The sequence below is a fragment of the Mya arenaria genome, chromosome 13 (assembly GCF_026914265.1).
Source record: "Mya arenaria isolate MELC-2E11 chromosome 13, ASM2691426v1".
In the NCBI taxonomy this organism is placed as follows: Eukaryota; Metazoa; Mollusca; class Bivalvia; order Myida; family Myidae; genus Mya; species Mya arenaria.
In genome coordinates, this window is record NC_069134.1 from 16,990,335 (window position 1) to 17,016,316 (window position 25,982).

Sequence of the window (25,982 nt, forward strand, 5' to 3'; positions counted from 1 at the left end):
ACATAAACCCGGTTTAATGGCACTGGGTAAACGCCAAAGACATAGAACATAAAATCACAAACAAGAAAAATGGAAGAACAGCACAAAACTCCACAAGCAGCACAGTGCATACATACTATATATAAAAAAATAGGTATGTTTATCAAGTTGTTCACATTAAGTTTTGGGGAAATTGGTGAAAACCATGGTGGTCCCCGCAGGAAATTCTTCGAACAATTGTATTCAATAAAATATTTGTTCAGACTTAATACTATGTGACAAACTACATAAACAATCGCAGGTTTAAACATAAACCCGTTTAATGGCACAGGGTAAACGCCAAAAACATAGAACAAAAAAACAAAAACAAAAAACATGGAACAACAGCCACAAAACTCCACAAACAGCACAGTGCATATACACTATATAAATAAACTAGGTATGTTTATCAATGATTGTTAAGCACCGCCTTGGAACCGTCAGTAAAATGTAATTTACTGGTGGTTTAAACCGGTTTACGTGTACAAACCTCGAGCCCCACTCTCACTCAATCAAACCTTACTTTTAACTTTGATTCTTTTGCACTTTATTGTATTTGCATTTTTGAAACCAGGAAATGAATTTAATACTCTATTTTCATTACTTTATTAAATTTCTTTCTTATTTGAAAAGATGTCATCAAAACCCCACAAGACATTGTTTATAAAAGTAGACTGGGGCATTTTGACACAAAAAAAACAAAGTTTAATGTCGACAGACTTTTACGAAAAAGGGGAATTCTTTTAATCAAATATCTACGTACCACCTGTAACAATGTTTTTGGGGTAAGCTGAATTTAAATAGCTTGTTTAACCATCTGTCTTTAAAGGTCCTGCAACCGTCTGTCGGTCTGTAGACACAATATAGGTGGTCGTTTCTCGGTTGAAACTTTGTCATGTATAGATTAAATTCGAAATGCTTGGCATATGTGTTTGAGATGTAAGGAAGATGTGTTTTGGCCATCACCCACTTGCCTTCCTTAATGGTCATACATAAAGTTTGATCATAACAGAATGCTGCAGATATGGAAATAGTGTACAGGAGGTCGTGCTCGGGCTTTAACTTTGTCATTTACTAATGCATTATTATAATAATTGCATTGTTCAGTAGAATGTTGGGTTGGAAACACGCATCTTGTTTGTAAACAACGATTAATGATCATTAATGCTTGTGTTGTTCAATGTGACTTTTGTGGTAAAGCAGTACTTTCTGCTGTTTCTGAAGAATGTGATCTTCATAATTGTCGCTTCGGTTTTGCCAATATTTATATGAAAAACTACAGAAACAAGAACATAAGTCGAATAATTAAACATAATCCCCCTTTTATATCATAGGGTCAATGCCAAAGACATAGAACACCAAAAAAAATCCTTTTTTACGTCTTGTGTGTCTCGTGATTTGATCGCGTTTTGACTGCAGAACGGGGTTTATGTTTAAAACTTCGACTACTGGACTTGTTTCTGTAGTATTTCGTATAAATATTGTAAAGGTATTTTCGATTGTATCGAATTTGCGGAGGCTCAGTCCAAGTCATTGTGGAAATGAAATGATTTATCTAGAATGCCCTCCATTACGATACTGGATCTTCCCCATCTCGTCATTCTTAAACATACCCAAGCAAGAAAAAGACAGTCGTTCCATTTTCCTCCTATGAAGGCGAGCGGACGTCGAGTGTTACTCATTCAATGTGGTATATTTATTGTAGCATAAACATTGTTTTGTTCTTTCTCAAAACATAGTAAACAGCCCATATTGTCAGTGTGGTGAAATAGAAGATACACATCACTTCCTGTTTTACCGGTACGTTCTCACTTGATATACGCCTAAGCTTGTTTGACTAGTTAGTTACCTGCCTTCAGGTTCATTAATTTCAACCACGTCTTTTTGAATCGCAGGTCACCACGAACCACTGTAGTTATATCATATTTAAACATAATTCTGTTTACATTGTATAAACAGACCAATGAATCGTCCCCCTTTTTTCGTAACACATTCTTCTCCCGCCTACATGTTGGGGCTAATTGTACTTAACTTTCAAGCCCTAGTTTATAGAAACTTGCACGTCTTCATAATCAACCCAAATGAGCGACAGAAGAGAAACTAAACGTTTGGTTTCTTCTCGATTCAGTCCAATTTTAATTATTCAACATATATCAGATAAACAGTTATGTTTATGTTTAATGTGTGTATGGCTTTTGATATCATATATTTTAAATCAGTAATGTTAAAACCAAGTTTGCAAATTTATTTGTGTTTTTTTGCAATATTTTAATTTTAGTATTCTAGTAAGCGCGCGACATTGATTTTATATAAAATCGACACTTATTTTTAAAGTGATAACGAGTGAATTTTTAGAATGCCAAAGTAGAAGGCAATTTGGGAAATGAACCAAATCAACAAATTATATTTATCTTGACTCAGTGAACTCTCCTGACAAACATTGCCATGCACTTGACTGACTATGATTCATTATTATATTTCATCAATTATATTTACATGTTTGTATAAATATAAATTATATATATAAAAATACATGCGTATTATTGGCAAAAGACAACACTTATAATGAGATTTTAACATTTGAATCATCGTTTCGTAAACACATTTGTTTAAGCTTAAATATCGAATATACAAGCAAATACGCATGTATTAGTTAAAACTCTAATAAAATCAATATACAGTTTGTTGTTTTTCTCTCAGATTTTTAACGTTTGATGATTGATTGATAACCATTTTATCACGTTATATATTGTGGAGACAGTGTTAGAACTTCAATCGCGACAACAGTGCACGTCTGCCTTCTCCAGGTTGCAATCCAAATACCAGAGAACATCTTGTTTTTGGCGTTTTTGGCGCCGCCAGCTACGGCAACCATTGGATTGCTGTCGTCAGAATCGAAGAAATCGGCATAAATAAATAAATGAAATTGTACCAGTGAATATTGTTTTGAAATGAGAAGTGACGCTGTGTTAAGTAAAAACTGTCATATTTAAATATATTTTACAACCTCAATTTCTGTTATAAATGATAAGATAATCATAGTAACTTTTTCGTATGATTTTTTGAAAGCACCGAGAAATCAATTCTTCAATGTTACAAAATGACGCTCGTGGAATAAGCTTTTTACTAACATGATAAACGTATGCACTGATTTCGTTACTTTTGGAAATGAATGTTTGCAGGGATAGTATCAAATGTTCCCGCACTTTAGCGAAATTGTGGTATACCATGATGTAGGGAGGTGTTTGTCTTAGTTTAAATGTGATTTCAAACTCCAAATTGATTGTCAGTAAATTTTCAAAACGGAAACCATATAAACACTTTTTTGTTTTGTATATATGCTTGTTGTCCGCCAATAAGAATTTAATTTTGTGCTAAATTATATTTTAATGTTCAGTATAGCTTTTTTAAGAATAGACTATAATTGTGAGAACCCAACCCAACAGTAGGGTGTCTTGTGGAAATGAGTTTCCACAGTTCAACCAGTACACAAAGGATTGGATGAACCTATCTTAGATGCCTTTTCTCCCACCTCTTTTAAACAAAATGTATTAACGTAATTTATTTTCTAACATACGGGTCCTTTTTTATAATTGCCCATGGGCAAGAACAGATTTTTTTAGCTTTGCCAAATATTTGGAACTAGTTATCTTGGCTGGGAGGAAAGATTTTCCAAACAATACCACAGGGGATCTACGGGGCAGAGAATAGTAGCCAACAACATTAACTAAGAGCTTGTTTAAACAACAGACACTCAACGAGACACTCAAATAACAAGACAACAGACACTCAACGAGACACACAACGAAATAAATAACAGACACTCAACGAGACACACAATGAAACAAGACAACAGACACAGAGAACATGGGTAGTGAAATATCGTTATCAATAAATGCTTCGGTTAGGTCAAGTTAAACGATCATAATAGATTTGTCATATTTCAGAAATGTACGTTTTATGTATATTGTCCAAACAAATCTACACCGACAAGGTACAGTGCAGTGGTGGCTCTTCTTATGAATGAGTGTGTTTCAAGATCATGAATTTCATTTGAATACTAAGTGAATGCCAGAAAGATATTTCAAGGGACTCGATCATTCACGTTTTTACGGTCGGACATCGACAAAAATGTTTTCTTGTGAAATGTGGACAAATACTTAACCCATGAAAAAACATGATAGCAAGTTCATAAAAGAGTTTCATGTTGAACCGATAATGAAAGATGCAAAATAAAGTGTTTTATTTGCCGAAAGCGTTATTCACGTTTTTAAACATTGAAAGATTTAAGTCTTTACATTGCAAAATTCTTAAATTAGTCTCTGTCAGTTGCTGTTTGGTGAAGGTAGAGAAGCAGATAAGATAAATCAAATTTAACATACTTTGTATAAGTATTTCCAATACGAAATATGTGATCACATCTCAACATTTTTACTTGTGACTTTAAATAAGCCTATCAATGATATGTAGTATTATAGGCTTGGTTATGTTTAAATTCGAAATCGTTAGCATGCATTACCATTTTACACCATGTGCTTCGTCTCAGCATTGCACTGTTTAATAAATCATCGACATACCGTTAAGTCTATGCATTCAGTTTATTGCTTTTGACTTTAATTAAAATGAATACTTTAATTTAAATCCCAATAGAAAGGTTAGAGAAAACATCATCCTTTTTATGAAGTTAATAAGAAAGTCACCGCTTTGTTTGGATAACTCTCGTTTAATACTTGATTGGGTTTGACTGAAAGGTTTTCGTTGTGTTAAGCTTATGATCATATTTGCTGATTTAAGAAGTATTAAATATCCGTTTGCTGTTGTTGTTTTTCTAGAAAATACAGTGCTGCCCTGTACATATAATATAGTGTCATATGTTTAGTGTGCGTCTAAAGTCCTTCAACGGGTATTGCTCGTTTTACCTTTTCAATATTCATATATTTATTGGTCTGGTAGATCTGAGAAGTGTTGGTGTTCCTGAATAATATGCTTGAATCATGTGTGTAGCTTATTCAGAATGGTCACTCACGTTAAATGTAAAACACATAAACACTATTTCATACAAAAATCTTTATTCTGAGGTTGCATTCACATCGTATGTAATATATTAAATTATTACACCTTTTTTATAAATAATACATTAATAACAATACAAAATCAAAGTTTAAGTTTGTTGCAATACTGTTTGTAACAACTACTTTTTCCACCAAGTAGCCTGATTGTTTGGAATTCCATTGTTAACAAGGCCGGTCCCAAACCTTTGATTTAAAGATCCTGTCTGCTGACCGTTAGGTATAACGGGAAAGTTCATATTTTGGGAACCAGTCCACGAGTTCTGTCGAACAGTGTTTCCAAAACCATTATTGTTCACCCCTATCTGCTGAAATCCAGGCCACTGCTCAGTGCTGAGTTGGTTGTTTAACCGCTGACCTCCGAGCACTTGCTGAGAAAGCCTAGCTCCTGATTGGGCCAAAGTATTGCTGTCGATTCCAGCGTTAAGTTGCTTGTATGTTGCCCATGGATCACCGCTAGTACCCGTGTTAAGCTGAAGAGATTATTACAAATTAAATTAGTATTGTACATTAAACTTCATAAATAAATAATCTCAAAACATATGTTTGTATAGAAGCATGTTTCTCTTGAAATTTAGTAGCTATTATATCATCATTTTCAATAGTAATGGTGCTAAAACAAGCGTTGAATAATAGGCTTGTAATTGTGATATGAGTTATAGTTATTGCACACATTACCTTATGTAATGAAACCAGACACAACTAGCGTTAAGCGCTAGTAAAATATAATATAATCATGACGGTTGGGTGTCGTCACTGTTTTGTGCCATAATTTCTAAGCATATCATGCTATAAGTAGCGTGCGTATATTGAACTATCGTTGGTATTTATCTTCATGCTATTTATTGCACGCTACTTCTGATAACCTTTCTGGTATTAACATACTCTCCAATATGGCACGATTAATATTTACGTCGTACCTCGCAGTTTACCTAATGCACGAAAAAGCTCTGCTTACTGGTTACCGTTACAGAATTGATACAGAAACGAAAACACCATGAAGTATGGTCAAACTCGCTTGCATAGCATTCATCACTTAGTTATACTTACATCATTGTTGATGACATTTCCCTGTGAATTTTGACCGCTGGTTGAGCCATCAATCCACTGTCCATTCTGAGTGTTTTGTCCAAACTGGTCATTCTGAGCGTTTTGTCCAAACGGGTCATTCTGAGCGTTTTGTCCAAACTGGTCATTCTGAGCGTTTTGTCCAAACTGGTCATTCTGAGCGTTTTGTCCAAACTGACCGTTTAGACCGTTTAGTCCAAACAGACCATTTTGGCCATTTATTCCAAATTGACCATTCTGACCATTTAATCCAAACTGACCATTCTGACCGTTGAGTCCAAACTGACCATTCTGACCTGTTGTCCACTGGCCTGACCACTGAGTTCCTGCACTCAAAGACGGTGTATTAGGAAATAATCGACCACCTTGATGGAAGAAAGTAGAAGTTGAGTAAAAAGACTTTATAACATCCAAATATAGGTTGAGTCACCCTTAAATAGCGTTAAATAAATGTATTTCTCTATACTCAGTTCTTGTTTAATATTAAAATTGAAAAATGAAAAATTAAGCTCAGGAATGCGACTTTGTCTATTGTTGTTCTATATCAAATACGTTTATAGTTTACAAGTATGTTGAAATTTTACGTTTCTCTACAGTTAATCAAAATATGACAAACCTAAAGTAATGCTTAAACTTACCAAAACCAGTGTTTCCTGTCCATGCGCCATATTGGTTTCTAGGTAGAGGAATCATGGGTATAAATGGGGATGGCGCGTACGGAAGAATGTTAACAGGCATTTGGCGTGCCCCATGTCTGGGCCACATTGGCTGGGCAAAGGCGCAGGCTATCATTGCCAGGATTAGACAAACGATGGACATTGTTTTGCACATTTGCATTGGTTTCCTTTGGTAAGGTTTTCGTTCTATTTCTGAAGAAGAAAATCATACTTATGATTTTTATGTCATTGAAACATACATAAATCTTTACATACTAAACCGGTTTTATGAAGCACAAATAATTTAAAACAGTTTACAAATACCATTGTGAAATGTTCGAAATATCATCATATTATTTTTAAATATAGTACATTTAATGTTAAAACCAAAAAAGGTCAAGTGGTTTTACTATGTATTTTTCTTATGACTTTCGACTAAAACACTCTGTGTCGTAAATTTAAATTGAATTTTCAGATTTACTAACCTCCTTTGTTGGGATATTCCTGTTGTTAGGTTATTCCTGTTGTGATATCAACAAACTTATGATGATGGTCAAGCAGAGAAGCTTGTTTATATAGCCCAAACCAACTTAATCTGGTCATCTCCATGGGTAATGACGCAACGGAAGTTCCAGGCCCATCCATGACGAATTAATTAAGCTTGCTTCCAACAACAATCGAAAATAATGTAAATGAATTTCTAATAACCAAATGAAATATTATATTAATGACTTCCTATACGTCGTTCGAACATTTAAGGTTGTAAAGTAGTTGTTAATGTCAAATTTTAGGATGTTCAACTGTCATTATTGATGAAATATCAAATTCTCGCATATTTAAACTATTCAAATTAAAAAGATTACTTTATGACAAATGTAAAACTATTGAATGTTTACAGTTTAGAATTAAATGGAGAAAACGTTTGTCTTACAGTTCAGTAAACCAATATGTTTTCTTTTAACAATAAAATAGTTTTAATATTATTTGTAGTTCTAATATGTATGTATATTTAAATAAAATATTCATATTCAAAAGTTTTATGTCAGAATATTGTTTTCGGTAAATGATCATAGCTTTATAATCATATATAATGTTTTCTTTTAAAAAAAATAGTTTTAATATTATTTGTAGTTCTAATATATATGTATATTCAAATAAAATATTCATATTCAAAAGTTTTATGTCAGAATATTGTTTTCGGTAAATGATCATAGCTTTATAATCATATATAAATTTGTGATATATTTACGGAATAAAGTAACTGTGCATAAAATTTATCTCAAACCGAGTGGTTCTAACATTTTTACACGTTGTTCACAAAGCAAAGCGACTCCGATATAAAGCGATACTTTCTAATTAGATGACACCCTTTTCATCATGTGATTATCTTTTAATATTCCTATACAATAGTTGATTGGTATTCAAGAACAGGTGTATTGCTGCATGCAGAATTGCTTTATTCCGGAGGTATTGGACTCACACATAGGCTTGTTTTTCAAGTAAACATAAGATTGGTTGATAATATTAATGTCGCCAGCGATGGTATTCCATTTTAGATAGTTTCAGCCTTTCCCACTTCTATAGCACTGTATTTCAATGCAATTGTGATGTCATTTATTAACATATCACCAGCAACAATGTTCCGGAATTAAACGGTATTCAGCTTGTTTGCCATCTGTCTTAAAGGTCCTGACACCGTCTGTCTGTCTTTAGACAAATTCAGGTGATCGTACACGTCTTTAACTTAAGCATGTACAGAGGGATTTTAAAATACTTTGCAAATGTGTTTGGAATATAAGGAAAATGAGTTTTGAGGAACACCTACGTCCCTACTTTAATGGTCAACGTCATACTTAAAGTTTGATAATTACAGAATGCTGCAGATATGGACATACTGTACAGGAGATCGTGCCCGGGCTTTAACTTTGTACTAATGCATTAATATAATCAATGTATTGTTCAGTTAAATGTTTGAGTGGCAACCAGCATCTTGTTTGTAAACAACGAACAAAAATTGTTAAAGCTCGTGGTTGTTCAATGTTACTTTGTGAGGCATTAGCGTCCATTGTTTAAACATAATTGCATTGTGTTAGCGCTATGTCGGGCTGAAGGCTTAACACATCAACGATTCGATGCTGAATGAAAGCTCAAGGTTTTCAAAACAAAACGGTCGTTATATTGATATATGTGACAACATTCAAGATTTCGATTTCCCTTCTATCCATGACCCCCTACGAGGCAACAATTTCACCAATTGAGAATGCATGGTTGCATAATTGCATGGTAGAGTATACGTAACTATTGTTGCATTTGCAGACGATGTTGAATGCTTGATGTAACTTATTAAGGCACTATGTGTAAATAAATGTGTAATTGAAAGAATAAACATATCTGATCTCATTTAAAATATGTATTCACTTTTAAAAAGCCCAGAATGAAACCTGTAACGACTATGTTACTTCTTGTTTGTCGTGTTGATCCCGTTTAGACTGCAGAACGGGGTTTATATGTTTAAAATTTCGACTACTGGACTTGTTTCTGTTGTATTTCGTATAAATATTTTAAAGGTATTTTCGATCGTATCAAACTGCAATTGCATATTTGCGGAGGCTCAGTCCAAGTCATTGTGGAAATGAATTTATCTAGAATGCCCTCCATGACGATACTGGATCTTCCCCATCTCTGTCATTTTTAAAAACATACTCCAAGCAAGAAAAAGACAATCGTCCCATTATTCTCCTATGAAGGCGAGCGGACGTCGAGTGCTACTCATGCAATGCGGCATATTCACTGTAGCAGTCATAAACATTGTTTTGTTCTTTCTCAAAACATAGTAAACAGCCCATATTGTCAGTGGTGAAATAAAAGATGCTCGTCACTTCCTGTTTTTCCTGTTCGTTCTCACACAATATACGCCTCAGCTTGTTTGACTACTTATTTACCTGTCTTCAGGTTCATACTTTTTATCTACGTCTTTTTAGATCGCAGGACGCCACGAACCAGTATAGATATACCATATTAAAATAAAATTCGGCTAGCCAACATACCATGATTCTGTGTACATTGTATAAACAGACCAATGAGTCGTCCCCCTTTTTTCGCAACACATTCTGTTGGTGTTTTTTTACTTAACTTTCAAGCCCTCGTTTATACAAACTTTCATAATCAACTCGAATGAGCGACAGAAGAGAAACTAATCGATTCAATCCAATTTTAATCATTCAACATATTTCAGATAAACAGACGTTCTTATGTTGTATGTGTATATGCCTTTTGGTATCATAAATTTAAATCAGAAATGTTTAAACCAAGATTGCAAAAAAAATTGTGGTTCTTGGCCATATCATAATTTAAGTATTTTAGTAAGTACGCGCTACATTAATTTTATATAAAATGGGTACTTATTTTAAAAGTGATAACGAGTGAATTTTAGTATGCAAAAGTAAAGGGCAATTTGGGAAACTAACTAAATCAACAAATTATATTAATCTTGACTCTGTGAACTCTCCTGGCAAACATTGCCAGGCACCTGACTGACTATGATTCATTATTATATTTCATCAATTCTATTTACGGGTTTGTATCAATATGAATTATATAAAAAATACATGCGTATTAATGGCAAAAAACAACACTTATAATGAGATTTTAACATTGTATTATCGTTTCGTATACAAATTCGTTCACGCTTAAATATCGAAAATACAAGCAAATACGTATGTATTTGTTAAAACTCTAATAAAATCATTATACAGTTTATTGTTATTTATCTAAGATTTTCAACTTTCGATGATTGAAGGATATTCTTTTTTCACGTTATATATTGTGGAGACAGTGTTAGAATTTTAAATGAAGATTGTATTGAAGTGAAAAGTGATGCTGTACTAAGTGAATAATTATTCTTGTGTATAACATAAATTCTGCCATGTTTAAATCTGTTTTACAGTCTATAAATGAAAAGAAAATCATAGTAGCTTTTCGTATGATTTTTGAAAGCACCGAGAAATAAATCGTTAATGGTAACAAAATGACGCTCGTGATATTTACTTTATACTCACATGACGAACGGATACACTGATTTCGTTACTTTCGAAAATGAATGTGAGCAGGGATAGTATAAAATGTTGCCACTGTTAAGCGAATTTCGGGTATGCCATGATGAGGGCAGGCGTCTGTCTTAGTTTAAATGTGGTTTCACCTGGTTGTTTCATATATGAATAGAAATTTATAGAGGTCCTATTTTAAACGAGATCATGGCAAAAACTAGGAAATCAAATGTGAAAAAAACACCTAGAAATTTGACGTTCAACCATTTACGTTATTACTTTATTTAGGATTGTTGGGATACGAGTGAGGTTGTGCACGCAAACTGGTTTAAATCCCCGGTAAATTTACATTTTACTGACCGTTCCAAGGCGGTACCTTGATAAACATACCTAGTTTTTTATATATAGTATATATGCAATGTGCTGCTTGTGGAGTTTTGTGCTGTTCTTCCATGTTTCTTCATTGTGATTTTGTGTTCTTTGTCTTTGGCGTTTACCCAGTGTCATTAAACCGGGTTTATGTTTATATCTTAATGTTCAGTATAGCTTTTTTAAGAATAGACTATGAATATATTACATGGTCGAGAATGTGATATCCCAACCCGAGCGTAGAGAGTCTTGTGGAAAACTGATTTACCGAGTTTTCACAGTTCAGCCAGTGCAATGGATCGATGAACCTATCTAAGAAGCCCCCACCTCTTTTAAACAAAATGTGAACATGTAATTTATTTGTTTTACATACGGGCACTTTTTCATGCTTGCCCATGGGCATGATTAGAAGATTTAGCTTTGCCAAATATTTGGAGCTATACTACAAGGGATCTTCAGAGCCGAGCGGTAGCCAAGAACATCAAGTAAGAGCTATATATCTTCAACGACAAGGTACAACACATAAGCGGCTCTTCATATGGACGAGTGGGGTTCAAGATATCTTAAGATCATAAATTTCATTTGATTACTAAGCGAATGTCAGAAAGATATTTCAAGGGACTCGAGCGTTCACGTTTTCAGGGTCGGATATCGACATAAGGTTTTCTCGTGATATGTGAACAAATACTTAAACAATTATACAACATGATAGCAAGCTAAAATTAGAGTTCTATGTTTAACCGATAATAAAACATGTGAATTAAGGTGCTCTGTTCTGCCGAAAAGAGATATTCACGCTATTTAACATTGAAATATTATTTCTTAACATTGCAAAATTCTTATTCTTCAATAAATCTCTGTCAGTTGCTGTTTGGTGAAGGTGAAGAAGCAGATTAGATCAATCAAATTTAACATACTTTGAATAAGTTTTTCCAATACGAAATATGTGAACAAATCTCGACATTTTAACGTGTAACTCTGGATAAGTCTAACATGGGCCTGTAGTATTATAGGTTTGGTTATGTTTAAATTCCAAATCGTTAGCATGCTTTACCATTTTACACCATGTGCTCCATCTCAGCATTGCACTGTTGAATAAATCATCTACATACCGTTAGGTATATGCAATTAGTTTATCCCTTTGATGTTTTGTTTTCTAGAAAATAATGATTTTAACTGACTGATCAAATGCTTACTCTCATTGAAAAATATTTCATGTATGTTTAACGTTTTAGTGCTGCCGTGTATAGATAATATAGTATATTGATGTTAAATTTGCATCTAGTATTCTTCAACGAGTATTGCTGGTGTCTGTATTCATATATAGATTTGTTTGCTAGATCTGAGAAGTGTTTGTGTTCCTCGATTTCCCCCTAATTATTTTGCTTGAATCATGCGTGTAGCCTATTCAGAAAGTCACTCACGTTAAATGTAAATCACATAAATACAATTTCATACAAAAATATTTATTCTTAGGCTGCATTCACATCGTATATAAATTACATTATTGCACATCTTTATAAATAATACATCAATAAATATACAAAACTAAAGTGTAAGTCTGTTGCAATATGTTTGTAACAACTACTTTTTCCACCAAGTAGCCTGATTGTTTGGAATTCCATTGTTAACAAGGCCGGTCCCAAACCTCTGATTCAAGGAACCCGTCTGCTGACGGTTAGGTACAGCGGGGAAGTTCATATCTTGAGAACCAGTCCACGAGTTCTGTCGTACACCATTTCCAAAACCATTATTGCTCACTCCACTCTGCTGAAAGCCAGGCCACTGCTCAGTGCCGAGCTGGTTGTTGAATCCCTGACCTCCGAGCACCTGCTGAGAAAGCCCAGCTCCAGATTGGGTATTGCCGCCGATTCCAGCGTTAAGTTGCTTGTATGTTACCCATGGATCACCGCTAGTACCCGTGTTAAGCTGAAGAGATTATAACAAATTATATTAAAATTAAGCACTAAACTTTATAAATGAATACACTTAAAACATATGTCTGTATAGAAGCACTTTTCTCTTTCAATTTGGTAGCTAATATATCATCATTTTTAATAGAAATGAGGCTAAAGTAAGGGTTAAATACTAGGGTTGAACTTGTGATATAAGTTCTAATTATTGCACACATTACCTTATGTAATGAAACCAGACACAATCAGCGTGACGCGATAGTAAAATATGATATCAGTAATATCATGACGGTTGTGTGTAGTCACTGTTTCGTGCAATAAGAAGCGTGCGTTTATTGAACTATCGCTGGTATTATCTTCACGCTGTTTATTGCACGCTACTTCTGGTAACCTTTCTGACATCAACATACTCTCCAATATGGCAATTAATAACGTCGTACCTCGCAGTTTACATTATGCACGCTCTGTAAGCTCTGCTTACTAGTTACCGTTACAGAGTTGATACAGAATCGAAAACAACATGAAGTATGGTAAAATTTGCTTTCACTGCTTGCATCACTGAGTTATACTTACATCATTGGTGAAGCCATTTCCCTGTGAATCAAGGGCCCATGAATTTAGACCGCTGGATGAGCCATCAATCCACTGTCCATTCTGAGCGTTTTGTCCAAACTGGTCATTCTGAGCGTTTAGTCCAAACTGACCGTTCAGACCGTTTAGTCCAAACAGACCATTCTGACCGTTTAGTCCAAACTGACCATTCTGACTATTAAATCCAAACTGACCATTCTGGCCGTTGAGTCCAAGCTGACCATTCTGACCTGTTGTCCACTGGTCTGACCACTGAGTTCCTGCAATCAAAGACAGTGTATTAACAGGAAATAGTGGACCACTTAGATGGAAAAGCAGACGTTGAGCGAAAAGACTTATTATCATCCGAATATAGGTTGAGTCACCCTTAAATAGCGTTAAATAAATATATTTCTCTATACTCAGTTCTTGTTTAATATTAAACTTGAAAACTTAAAAATTAAGCTTAAAAATTCGACTTTGTCTATTGTTGTTCTATATCAAATACTTTTATAGTTTACAAGTATGTTGAGATTTTACGTTTCTCTACAGTTACACAATATATGACAAACCTAAAGTAATGCTCAAACCTACCAAAACCAGTGTTTCCTGTCCATGCGCCATCTTGGTTTCTAGGTAATGGAATCATGGGTATAAATGGAGATGGCGCGAACGGCAGAATGTTAATAGGCATTTGGCGTGCCCCATGTCTGGGCCACATTGGATGGGCAAAGGCGCAGGCTATCATTGCCAGGAATAGGCAAACGATGGACATTGTTTTGCACATTTGCATTGGTTTCCTTTGGTAAGGTTTTAGTTCTGTTTCTGAAGAAGAAAATAATATTTATGCAATTTTATGTCATCGAAACATACATAAATCTTTACATACTAACCGGTTTTATGAAGCACAAATAATTTAAAACACGTTTTAAAACACCGTTATGTAATGTTCGAAATATTGTCATTTTTTTTAAAAATATAGTTCATTTAATGTTAAAACACGGACCAAAATTGATCAAGTGGTTTTACTATGATTTCTTTTATGAATTTCGACCAAAAACCTCTGTAACGTAAAATTAAATTATTTTTTTCAGATTTACTTACCTCCTTTTTTAGGTTATTCCTGTTGTTAGGTTATTCCTGTTGTTATGTTATTCCTGTTGTGATATTAGCAAACTTATGATGATGGCCAAACGGAGATGCTTGTTTATATAGCCCAAACCAACTTAATCTGGTCATCTCCATTGGTAATGACGCAACGGAAGTTTCGGGCCCATTCATGACGAATGAATTAAATAAACAACCAACCAACAGTCGAAAAAAATGTAAACAAATTACTAATCACCACCCGAAATGTTATATTGAGGACTTCCTATACGTCATTCGTACATTTTAAGGTTTTCGGCAATTTTCTTCATGTTAAACAAGTTGTAAATGTCAAACTACGCGATATTTAGCTGTCATTATTGATGAAAAATCAATGATCGCATGTTCAAACTATTTAAATAAAATCGATAACATTCATGAAAAATCTATTAAAATGTTATGTTTACAGTTTAAAGCGAATTAAATAACACGTAGGCCTTAAAGCTGCACTCTCACAGATTTAACGTTTTGACAACTTTTTAGTTTTTTGTCTTGGAACGAGCCAATCGTTGCTAAAACCCATGGAAACCTGTTGTATAAGACTACTGACAAAAATTGGATCGCATTTTTTTTATATTTAAGTTCAAATATTAATGTCTTATGCATATTCTTAAACCTTGAGTAATGGTTTAAGCCATAAAACATTAATTTTCGAACGGAAATAAGATAATCTGCGATCTGATCTTTTGTCAGCAATCTTATATCATTGGTTTGCAGATTTTTACGCAAAAATTTGCTCTTTCCAAGACAAAAAATAAAAAGTTGTAAAAAAAATGGTAAATCTGTTAGAGTGCAGCTTTAAAGTTTAATGAACCACCGTGCTGAAACCACGAAAAAGACTGTTTCTTTATTTAAATCTTTAGTATTGTTTTTTACTTAGCATTACGTTGTGTTCTAAAAGCTACAAACGTGAATTCCGATAGGAAAATGTTAATAAAAATGTACTTGTCTTTGAAGGTTTGCACACACGAATGGCTTTGGCCAATTGGGTTGAATACAACATTTTATTGCTTGGACAGTATTATATTTTCTGTTTTCATGGCATCATGTATAGCTATTTTCCAATTTCGAACACTGTCCTGTATTCAATATATGCTACCAATACATATCTCATCAATACCAATGCTGAAATAGTATGGCTAAAGAAAACACAACAAAACAAAACCTAAATTCACATTTCAACACAGTGTTTATCGGTAAATGATCATAGTTTTATACTCATATTATTCCTATACAATTGTGGTATACTTTCGGAATAAAGCAACTTATGCATTGTAGTTATCTTAATACAAATTGATAACATATTGACTGATATTACATAAGAAGATGTCACCCTTTTCACAACGTTGTCATCATTTAATTTTCTTTTTAATGGTTTGTTTTGGTATTACGAAAAGATATTGTTGCATGCGCAATTACTTTATTCTGCTAATACACTTGTCTAATATTATGCAAAAGTAAAACAATCAACACACAATTTGTCAACTATGCAAAACACTCGCTTAAACCTATATTAATATAATATATATATATTAGCTAACTTGTTGAAAACTGCATAAAGCGAATATCAGAATATCGAATACAACTGAATGATTATAAGCATATTAATAAAAACGCATTCAAGATGCTCTATGCAATTTATGGTGAAGGTAAAACACAACTCGATCTTCAGTTCCACATCTGCAATATGCTTTAAATGTTCTTGGCTCTTTATAACGCAATATCAGTATATGTATTGCTACGCTGTGCTATGTTTTGTTTTAGCCTCTATACTGTCATTTTATTATGTGCAAAACACCAAATGCCGGCGTATTCGCAAAAAAACGGCATGCTATGTTTAGTATTTAGTAGGGTTTTGGGGGCAGATTGGCTTCCACTATTTCAGTCTCATTTTCAGTCTTGCGATAGGCAACTCTCAAATAACTGTCTATGGACAATTTGTGGTGTTTCTAAATAAGATTAGTCGGGTCTGGTCATAGATACACCGTACCAGAACCGTGGATATTTTATCTACACTTCCTCCGAGCCTTTCTCAATATTTCCCAAACTCTAGACAATGAAAATGAAAATTAAATGAATATTAAAAAGGTAATGATTTCCTTGATGGCAATGATGGGCAATAGTATATCCACTACGGGCATGTCTTTGTTGCTGTAAATCAATTATGGACTTGATGAAGTTTGTTTAATTATAATCGTATTATGATATATATATATACGACTCGCTATCTAACAAATTTCCTGAACCCGTTGAATGTGTATTATTTAACAACTCGCGGCAGATATATATGTTTTTGTTTTTGAAGCTTTTATTGCATTTATGCAACAATGCAAATATCCTAGAAATAAGAATACAAATTGTATGGTGTAATCGATATTTGAAAGTAAAAGGAAAATTCGGATTAAATTTTGGGTTATATGTTTATGAAATATTTAATTGAATAATATATATTTGTTAAATTAATGTCAACATATATCATAGTTGCATTTCTAAATTCAGAAGTTAAAAAAGCTATTCCAATTGATTAGCATCAAATTTTAAATACGTATTACTAAAAAAAATAACGTTAATACGAAATCTTCTATAGATTTACCCAACCAATTTAAGTGATTGTATATAAATACAAGACATAAGGCCATAAGTGCAACCGAACTTGATACACATCAAATAAGAAGTAGCTGATAGCTAAGTTCAAAATAACTCGTGGATGAACACCAATAAATAAAGACCTATACACAAGGAACAACGGTCGATTCCGATCTGTTTAATGTGCAATGATGATTCCCACCACGTATGTTTATATTCAATATATCCCTGAGTTGTACTAGTGACCGTTCTTTTAAATCTCTTCAGTGTTTTTATATAAGATACACAATTAATGGTACCGAATGTTATATATCATGATATGAATACACAAAAGCTTACATTAAATTTGTCAAATTATATCACATATTTAAATGAGAGAGAAGTGAAAAATGTAAACATTCAAACAATTATGAATGCGTGTTTAGGGACGTTTGTTTTGTTTTATATAGAGGTCAGAGACGCTTATAATATAATTAACTTTTTTCAAAAAAGGTTAAAAAAGATGGAGAATAATGATGTATTGTTTTCTTTCAAAATTCTTGCCTTTCTTTCTTACTCATTTCATCTGTCTGTTAATTAACTTCTTTACATCTTAAATTCAAGAAGACTCTCTTAAATGTAAAAAGTGTGTTATTTAGACATAAACAATATAGTACTATGTATATAATGAGTATATAACTTTGGTTATAAACGGGCAATTGGAAAATCGTTCCATAAAGGAAATGGAAAACAGTTATGCAATAGTTGTGTAAACATGAGTTAAAAAACAGTCATCTTCGATGTATCATTCATCTCTTCTGATATGAAAAAAGAGTACCACCTTTTCTTTTTTCCAATGTATTGCGGAAAGTTGAAATTAGTTAATGTTTTTAAGGTCACCTTTACGTATAACAAGATGAGCAATGCAAAGTGCCACTAAAACATGGTTGCATTGAAAAAAAAACTGTTATGGTGCTGTTGGTGTACACTACCAAATATAATCACTATCCTTTGAGAGAAGTACCTATTCCGTGTACGAGTACGAAGTTACGAACAATATGTTGAATTTTTAAACAGAAACGTATATCTAGCTTGTTCGACAAGTTTGTTTTTATATCATTACACATTAATCTTCAAAACCTGTCAAGATGGAAAGAAGCCAATGTTTTGAGATGGTATAACCATGCTTTGATCCCCTGGCATGTGTTTGAAAAAGGGAAACAAATCACATGTAACCCTAAGACACGTCCGAATAAGTGTAGTTTGAAATATTGTCAGCTAACTAGTAAGGTTATATTGATACAATATTTATAACGCGAAATAATCATACCATAATGCCCTTCGAAAATCACCATTTAATGTTTGATACTTGAAGACATAGGATATAGCTGCTTTAATTTGCTGCTCTGATATATCCGTATAAACCATATCTTTGGAAAAGCATTCAACCATTTACGCTTAGGTTGTAATTTCGTTTGCAGTAACGGCCATACCGATAGTCGATATATCATAATGCACCAGTCATTTGTAACCACGGCCCCCGTGGTCCGGGGAATAGCCGGGACTTTGACTTACGGTCCAGCCAACCCCGGGTAAAATACCCGCACTGCGGGGACGAACTGATGGTTAAACCCCGGCCAAATGCCCCCGCACCCCAGAGACTCTATATAAGGACCAATCTCGGCTTAATTTGGCGCTAAAACAAAAACCACCGCGGTCACCCGGCCCTGCGGGGCCACGATGAAAGTAAAACCACGGCCCTTTTCCCCGGCTATCCCCGGTATACCCCCGGACCTAAGGGGGGGGGGTTACAATTGACTGGTGCATAAACGAACTGTAGCGGCAAATTTAAAAATGTATTTCGTTTTGTTGACACATCACAAAAAACGCACGATTGTTTTTTGTCAAAGCTGTCCTATCAAAACATGTTTCTAACTCTCAGGATTTTAACGCCAATAGCCGCCCACGACTCACTGTAGAGTCCTTATTTGTGATTAATCGGGAGAACATAGTCCCACCTCTATATGTTTACACGAGTGTTGAAGATTGACAGATGAATGGAATACGAACAGTATTCGCTTCGAAAACAAAAACATATGTGGATTAACTTGATAGCCTTCATTCTAAGGAATATTGCGGCTGGAAATAACTTGCTTTTACTGTCAACGTCTGAAACCGGAAGGCAGACGTTACGTCAAATCTGCGATCTTCGTCATCACGCGATATGCAATTGTACATGTGTAGTAGCGTTATTGTTAATTTATTATAGCATGTGCTCCGAGTTCCAAAAACTCCAAAACTATGACGAACTAACTTTACCAGCCTCAGCCAAGTAGAACATTAAGTTCTTTTAACGGCTCTTGTATACAGAACGAATATTCTCTCATTGCTCTTTTTAGCTATTTATTATTCAAATAAATAATTCAGAAAATGTTAAGATAGTCTTCATTTTGTGCGGAACGTCATCCGGTACGCAGACGTCGTACAAGAAAATGGCATATTTAGAGGTGCGAGGATAGAGATTAATACGAGTATTGTTGATGTTCAATGTTCAAAGTTAAACAGCCTTTCAACTCAACTGCGACGTTTATGCGTCTATGCAGATCGACAGACAGACAGAGAGACTGAATATTTATTTCAGTCCCACTTTTATACATTCGTGATATATAATCAGATTTTAACATCAATTTGTTCTCTATATAACATCTCATTAAGAGTTATGAGAGACTATTTTATAAACAATATAAAGAATTTGAACATGTAATGAAACTTTAAATATTCATTTTTTATGGCATGTTAAGCATAAAAAATATTATACAATACATGTTACGAAAGTATTATTGGTATTGATTGGTCAGACTTTGTTCAAACTGAGGTCAGAATGTTCCGCTTGATGTAATCTTGGTTGGCCTTAAGAGTGGGTCACATGGGTGCTAAAGCTTGGTCATTAGGTAAAATATTATAGAAAACTTGTTAAGAACTTCCAGAAAAACACAACAATATGGTAATGTGTGATTGATAATTATGTCTCTGTCAAGTAGACTGTCAAAGCCGGCGATGTAGCAAAATAACAAATTTCAGGCCATCCATGATTAACGTATTAACGTTGTTGACGATATTCTCATTTCTATGTTCCGCCAACTTTTTTAAAACCAAGCTAGAAGTTCTCTTTCTCTTGCTTTCTTTGGGTAACACGCAATTTTTTGCCAGAGATTTAATATCGTTTCTTATTTGGCTCAGTTCTTCGTCGATTAATTTTCTAAGTTTGGTTGTTGCAGGTAATATCTCTTTAACTTGACAGTGCGATGCATAAAGTAGCTTTCGCCAATTATACAACAACGTCATTCAAGCACAATAAAGCGTGGCTGAATTTGAATTGCAATTACCAATAATCTAGTTCAATCAGTTAACTATCAGATGTTACTACAGCTATTGGATAAATATAGGTGACACTTGGCTTTTAGCTTCTTATAAAAGATGAATACAATCGTTCTCATGACAGTGGTTGTCATAGTAACAGGTAAACTTATGTTATTATCTTGGATACTTTAATAATTTATTTTTGGTTAATGTTGTCTATATTGTATTAAGGAAAGCTGCTATCCTTTTAAAACTGTTGATATATTTAAATTTAGTCATGGTGAATATATAAACATATCTGTATTGGAAGACAGGTTCACTGTTTTGGTCATTAATTGACTGAGTGAAGTTTGCTGTATGTTGTATATTTATCTTGAGTGTAGTGGACCACATGGACTCACTACAGCTTCGACAATATGTGTTTGATAATGTTTGTAGCATTCTCTACACATATAAGCATTGCATTTGTTGTGTTTATAATGCATGTTGTCATCTCGAGTTTTAATAAAGTGGGTCAAATGGTCAGCTTAAATGTTATATAATATAATAATACCTGTTCTATATAAATTGCTAGTGAAGTATACATGTGTAATATTTCTTTCGATTGTTTACTAGTAGCTCTTCAGTGTGACCAGTCAGATATTTAGGGAGGCTTGTTGTATTCTTGTATGAATGCGATAAAAAATCAAGCTCTCCCATTTTTTTTTTCTTTCTTACTCTTTTTTGTACTTAGGGGGAGTGGAGTTGGGAGGGAGTGTAAGATATACACTTCATGCCTGACTGGTGATACGCCACCTATTGTAAAACGGTTTAAAATGTTTTGCAACATGTGGTAAATTGTGTATAAACTGTATTATTAATAAGATTTTGTTTCAATGAACTGTTGATATTGTCGGAGTCGTTTGAGTTTCAAACCTTCAACTGTTTGTATTTGTCAAGCAAATTTGTCTCAATGTTATCTTTGTGAAGAGACAAAACAGTGATTTGTTACAGAAATTTCAACTAGGGAGATCGATTGAGATGTGAAAAAAGGTTTTCAAGGAAATTAACATGAGACAATGTTGGAGGGACGGCGGACAAATATTGGAGTCGAGAACAGTTTCGATAATCTGAAGAGTTTAGAATACTGAATGAAAACAATAGTAAAGAAATTGCAGTTGTTCTCTTGGTAGAGGGCGTGATAACCATTGTGAACGAATTCGACGCTCACTTCTGCAAGTTCTGAAATGTCACAAATGAGCGTTTCTCAGTTGAACGACTATCAAGGACATTGAAGGGAAATGAGTTATGAATATGGAAACCACCATGAAGGCCTATCACACTAGCTCCCCATTTCCACCGTGAAGGCCTGTCACACTAGCTCCCCATTACAACCATGAAGGCATATCACACTAGCTCCCCATTATAACCATGAAGGCCTATCAAACTAGCTCCCCATTACCACCATGAAGTCCTACCACACTTGCTCCCCATTACCACCATGAAGGCCTGTCACACTAGCTCCCCATTTCCACCATGAAGGCCTGTCACACTAGCTCCCCATTACCACCATGAAGTAAAACTCCACTAGCGTCTATGTGAGAATCAGACACTCAATTAAAATGCAACGTGACTCTAAATTGAATTGCATGCAAATAATGAAATTTAACAAATAAATGCATCTACAACGTGGCTTTTCAAACGTCTTCAATGATGTGAATTTAAAAAATTGCAGATAAATATATAAAATTATAAATTATTGCTGATTTCTCGATCGGTTTTACCAGACGGAACATTTGTAAATCTCTCCGTCATTCCGTCCGTCCGGCACGAAAATTGGATCCTCAAAAAGTATAAAAGCTAGGTACATGAAATTTCGTTAGAAAGTCCCTAGGAAGTTGCGCATATTTACACTCCTGTTGCAATTCTTCAGCTAAACGCAACATCTCCAGAATATCTCTGTTACTGCAAAAGTCACTTTTGTAACTCGTCAAATGACATGTCATACTTGTAGAACGAATGTGGTGTTAAATATTAAAAAACGGTACTTGTACATAATCATTGGATTGAATTACCAGTGTGAAGATTTGATATATTATAAATTTACACATTATACATTTACAATGCTTTATACTTACATTACCCCAGTCATTTCAAAGCCAGTTTCTTTTTACAGGTGGTAATCGCGACAATGCCCATTATTTGATGTTATAATACTCAATGACATACATGTTCATTCAAAACAATATTAAAAAAGTGCGGAGAAAAATGTCAATATCAGGATTGATTCCTAAAGTTCGTACATTCATGAACGCTCGGTGCCGATCTTGCCAAATGTCCAGTATCTGCATGAGCGCATCGTGGATTTGAAATATCAGGAGCACAGGAGCCGTATTCATTATTAAAAACTTATTATGATGCAATTAATTCGTTAAAGTATTAATGCAATTAGTGTGTATTTCAAAACAAACATTTTAGTCAGAACACATTTAAAATGTACGAGTTCAAGTTTTACGATTTCATTCTAAATTTAATAAGAATAAATCATGTGTTGATAGATTGTTTGAAATCGGGGTGTGAAGCATTCCTTATTGATAGCATAAATAAATATGTGTGCGTCTCAAAGAAAAACAAAATAGCCAATCTATGATAACAAAATACTAGTAGATAAATCTGACATAGACATGGTATTTCAAACATGTTAAACGTTTGAAAATACATCTGCGAAGAAATTTCAAAAAGGTTTGATATAAAAGTGAGTTTGTATTTCCTTTCTTTATTCTATTTTATTAGTTAATTATTTACTGTAAAACCCTTGCAAATTATATATGTTTTTGCGTTTATATGACAAAAAATATCCCACGGTGGCAAATTAACCCTCCCGACTTGAGGAAAAATATACCCGTGGGTAAATTTAACTCCGATGGTTTATATGCACATATTTACCCCTGGGGTGATTTGCCCCCTCCCCCCCCCCTCCCCGAGGGTTAACCCCTCATATAAACGGTCTGTTTAATAAATCTTCACATATCGTGTCAAGTGATCTTAAGATAGGGCCCTATCGACAAGCAGCAGAGCGCAGATACAAAGAAATACATAATTTGAAAACAAGCAAGCATACAATTAAATGGAAAAGCGATTCCTACATGCATTATAGAAGCTTGATATATACAAAACTATTTATTTGCCATTCGAAATAAAACGAAAATTCAATTTATGAAAAAGTCAAAACGCTGTGGTTTGCTTATTTAAGTAATCAGTGTATTTTATTTCGTTTTATTTACTTAGTTTTGGAATAAAACTCCTTGTTATTTGATTCATTCTGATTTCAAGAAGTATTTGGTTATTATGTTCACCCTATGCCTAATAAATAATCTACAGCTAATTGTTTAATACTTGGATAAGGTGTACAATGTGTATCTAGGTTATCTTTAACAATCCCTTAACGACCTAGTGTGCACCTATTCTATTAGTGCAATCTGGTGTCCGTTAAAAGTCAGACATATTAAAAGATGCAGAGGCACATATGTTTAGTGATTCTTACTTCACTTCTATATGTTTACTATGTGCATGCAAGAGAGTTTGAAGATAGTGTTATTAAAGACTTAATAGAGCGTCTAGATGCTAAGGATGCCATCATAAGTGACTTAATTGGAAGAGTCGAACATCTGGAGAAGACAAATGCGAATCAAGCCGAGCTGATTAAGGACTTAGAACTGGGACTGCTAGAACTGGTAAATGTGGTGCGGCAGAAAGACTTCCAACACGTGGCAGATACACGAACTGAATCAGAAACAGAAACTAACAAAAGGGGTGAGAAAGATATTGAAGAAAGTAGCGAAAATACTTTAATACGCAAACAGGTAACTCTTGATGACTTCAACATCTCGAAAGATAGACGCCATGCTGATACAAGAGCGATAGCCTTTTTCGCGACTCTATCAACTGATATTGCACACGTTGGAATTGGTCAAGATATTGCTTTCGACAATGTTATAACAAATACAGGAGGCGCTTATAACAATCATCACGGGGTCTTTACAGCACCGGTGAATGGCATTTACGTATTTTCAGCGACACTGCTTGCACTGGGCACTGATAATGATCATTTAAAGTGGATAAAAAATGGCCAAACTCTCTGTTATCTATACGTGCATGATGCCGGCTACGATTCTTCAGGCAGTACGATTGTGGTTCAGCTGAACACTGGTGATGACGTATCCATCCAAAATATTGATGCCGACAACTCACTTAACGGACATCACTACACATTTATCTCTGGGTTTCTTCTTAAAGAAACAGAACCTGCGAATGTTTTGGGATGAAACTACTGGCGGCATGGACATGACTTGGTTTAATTGTGTTCCCTCAATTTCTTTTCATTTTTAAAAGGTCCACAAAGTTATTCAAATCTATTTCGAACATAAAATTACACCTTGTTATATGTTTAATACATATATACATACTAATTATATATATGTGTATATATATTATCTATATATATATAGTAACACAAATGTGAATTGGATGCTACAGTTTTCGTATTCCAAATTGTTTATTTTATAATGGGTCAACACTTTGATTTGAACTAGTGAGTTTAATAGTATATGTAGTGCTTATACACTCGACTATACTTAAAGATGTTTATAGGAATACAAAATACGAATACTATAACAAGACGAATGTTGATGTTAGGCATCAAAGACGCGGCTGAATGGGTTTTATTGAATAGTAATATATATATCCAATTGGCTCAATAAAGTCATGTGACAATATATACAATTGTTAACATTCCGAATAAACACGGACATAGCCGAACTTTGACGGTTTAATCAACTTTCTAGATCGTAGTTAATCGGTCGTCTCCGGCATGCGTAAATTATTTAGACTGGTGCCTTGCATTATCACCGATAAAATTATTGGTGTCGGGTCGATTCGGCCGAGATATCATTTCGGCCTGATCCTTTTCGGCCTACTTTTATTCATTAATGTTTGTTTTTAATCGTTTAAATTACGCGTTGAACTTTCATTTTATATCAGTTAAATTTGAATTGTGTTAATTTCGTTAATGCGACTAATATTTGTTAATAAAATGGTGTGAAATAAGCTTTGTACTTCCATTTTATATCACTTAAATTTAAAATAGTCAATTAATGTCGTGTTAAAGCACTTATATTTGTTATCAAATGCATAATTTAAACTATTATTCACAATATGCCCGTA

The 25,982-nt window shown here is 34.1% G+C and overlaps 3 protein-coding genes across 3 annotated transcripts; 1 reads left to right on the forward strand and 2 right to left on the reverse strand.

Moving 5' to 3' along the window:
* Positions 1 to 5,209: 5,209 nt before the first annotated feature.
* Positions 5,210 to 6,947, reverse strand: LOC128215076 (N66 matrix protein-like). The gene is made up of 3 exons (XM_052921801.1): positions 6,794 to 6,947; positions 6,138 to 6,520; positions 5,210 to 5,560 (listed from the first exon to the last, which is right to left on the reverse strand). Exons 1-3 carry the CDS (start codon positions 6,945 to 6,947, stop codon positions 5,210 to 5,212), a joined length of 888 nt encoding a protein of 295 aa, XP_052777761.1.
* A 5,863-nt stretch (positions 6,948 to 12,810) lies between these two features.
* On the reverse strand, positions 12,811 to 14,852 carry LOC128215077 (uncharacterized PPE family protein PPE16-like). The gene is made up of 4 exons (XM_052921802.1): positions 14,814 to 14,852; positions 14,304 to 14,534; positions 13,713 to 13,990; positions 12,811 to 13,155 (listed from the first exon to the last, which is right to left on the reverse strand). Exons 2-4 carry the CDS (start codon positions 14,500 to 14,502, stop codon positions 12,811 to 12,813), a joined length of 822 nt encoding a protein of 273 aa, XP_052777762.1. The 5' UTR covers positions 14,503 to 14,534; positions 14,814 to 14,852.
* Positions 14,853 to 24,271: 9,419 nt separating this feature from the next.
* Positions 24,272 to 25,084, forward strand: LOC128215078 (uncharacterized). Its single transcript, XM_052921804.1, has one exon. The coding sequence runs from the start codon at positions 24,272 to 24,274 to the stop codon at positions 25,082 to 25,084; it is 813 nt and encodes a 270-aa protein (XP_052777764.1).
* Positions 25,085 to 25,982: the final 898 nt, after the last annotated feature.

Excerpts from the sequence above, each read along its gene's own strand:
- LOC128215077 (XM_052921802.1), bottom strand. The coding sequence starts at position 14,502 with ATGCAAATGTGCAAAACAATGTCCATCGTTTGCCTATTCCTGGCAATG. Across the intron at positions 13,991-14,303 it reads GACAGGAAACACTGGTTTTG|GAACTCAGTGGTCAGACCAG; the intron begins GTAGGTTTGAGC and ends CTTTGATTGCAG. Across the intron at positions 13,156-13,712 it reads GAAATGGCTTCACCAATGAT|CTTAACACGGGTACTAGCGG; the intron begins GTAAGTATAACT and ends TAATCTCTTCAG.
- LOC128215078 (XM_052921804.1), top strand. The coding sequence starts at position 24,272 with ATGCAGAGGCACATATGTTTAGTGATTCTTACTTCACTTCTATATGTT.
- LOC128215076 (XM_052921801.1), bottom strand. The coding sequence starts at position 6,947 with ATGATAGCCTGCGCCTTTGCCCAGCCAATGTGGCCCAGACATGGGGCA. Across the intron at positions 6,521-6,793 it reads GACAGGAAACACTGGTTTTG|GTGGTCGATTATTTCCTAAT; the intron begins GTAAGTTTAAGC and ends TCTTCCATCAAG. Across the intron at positions 5,561-6,137 it reads GAAATGTCATCAACAATGAT|CTTAACACGGGTACTAGCGG; the intron begins GTAAGTATAACT and ends TAATCTCTTCAG.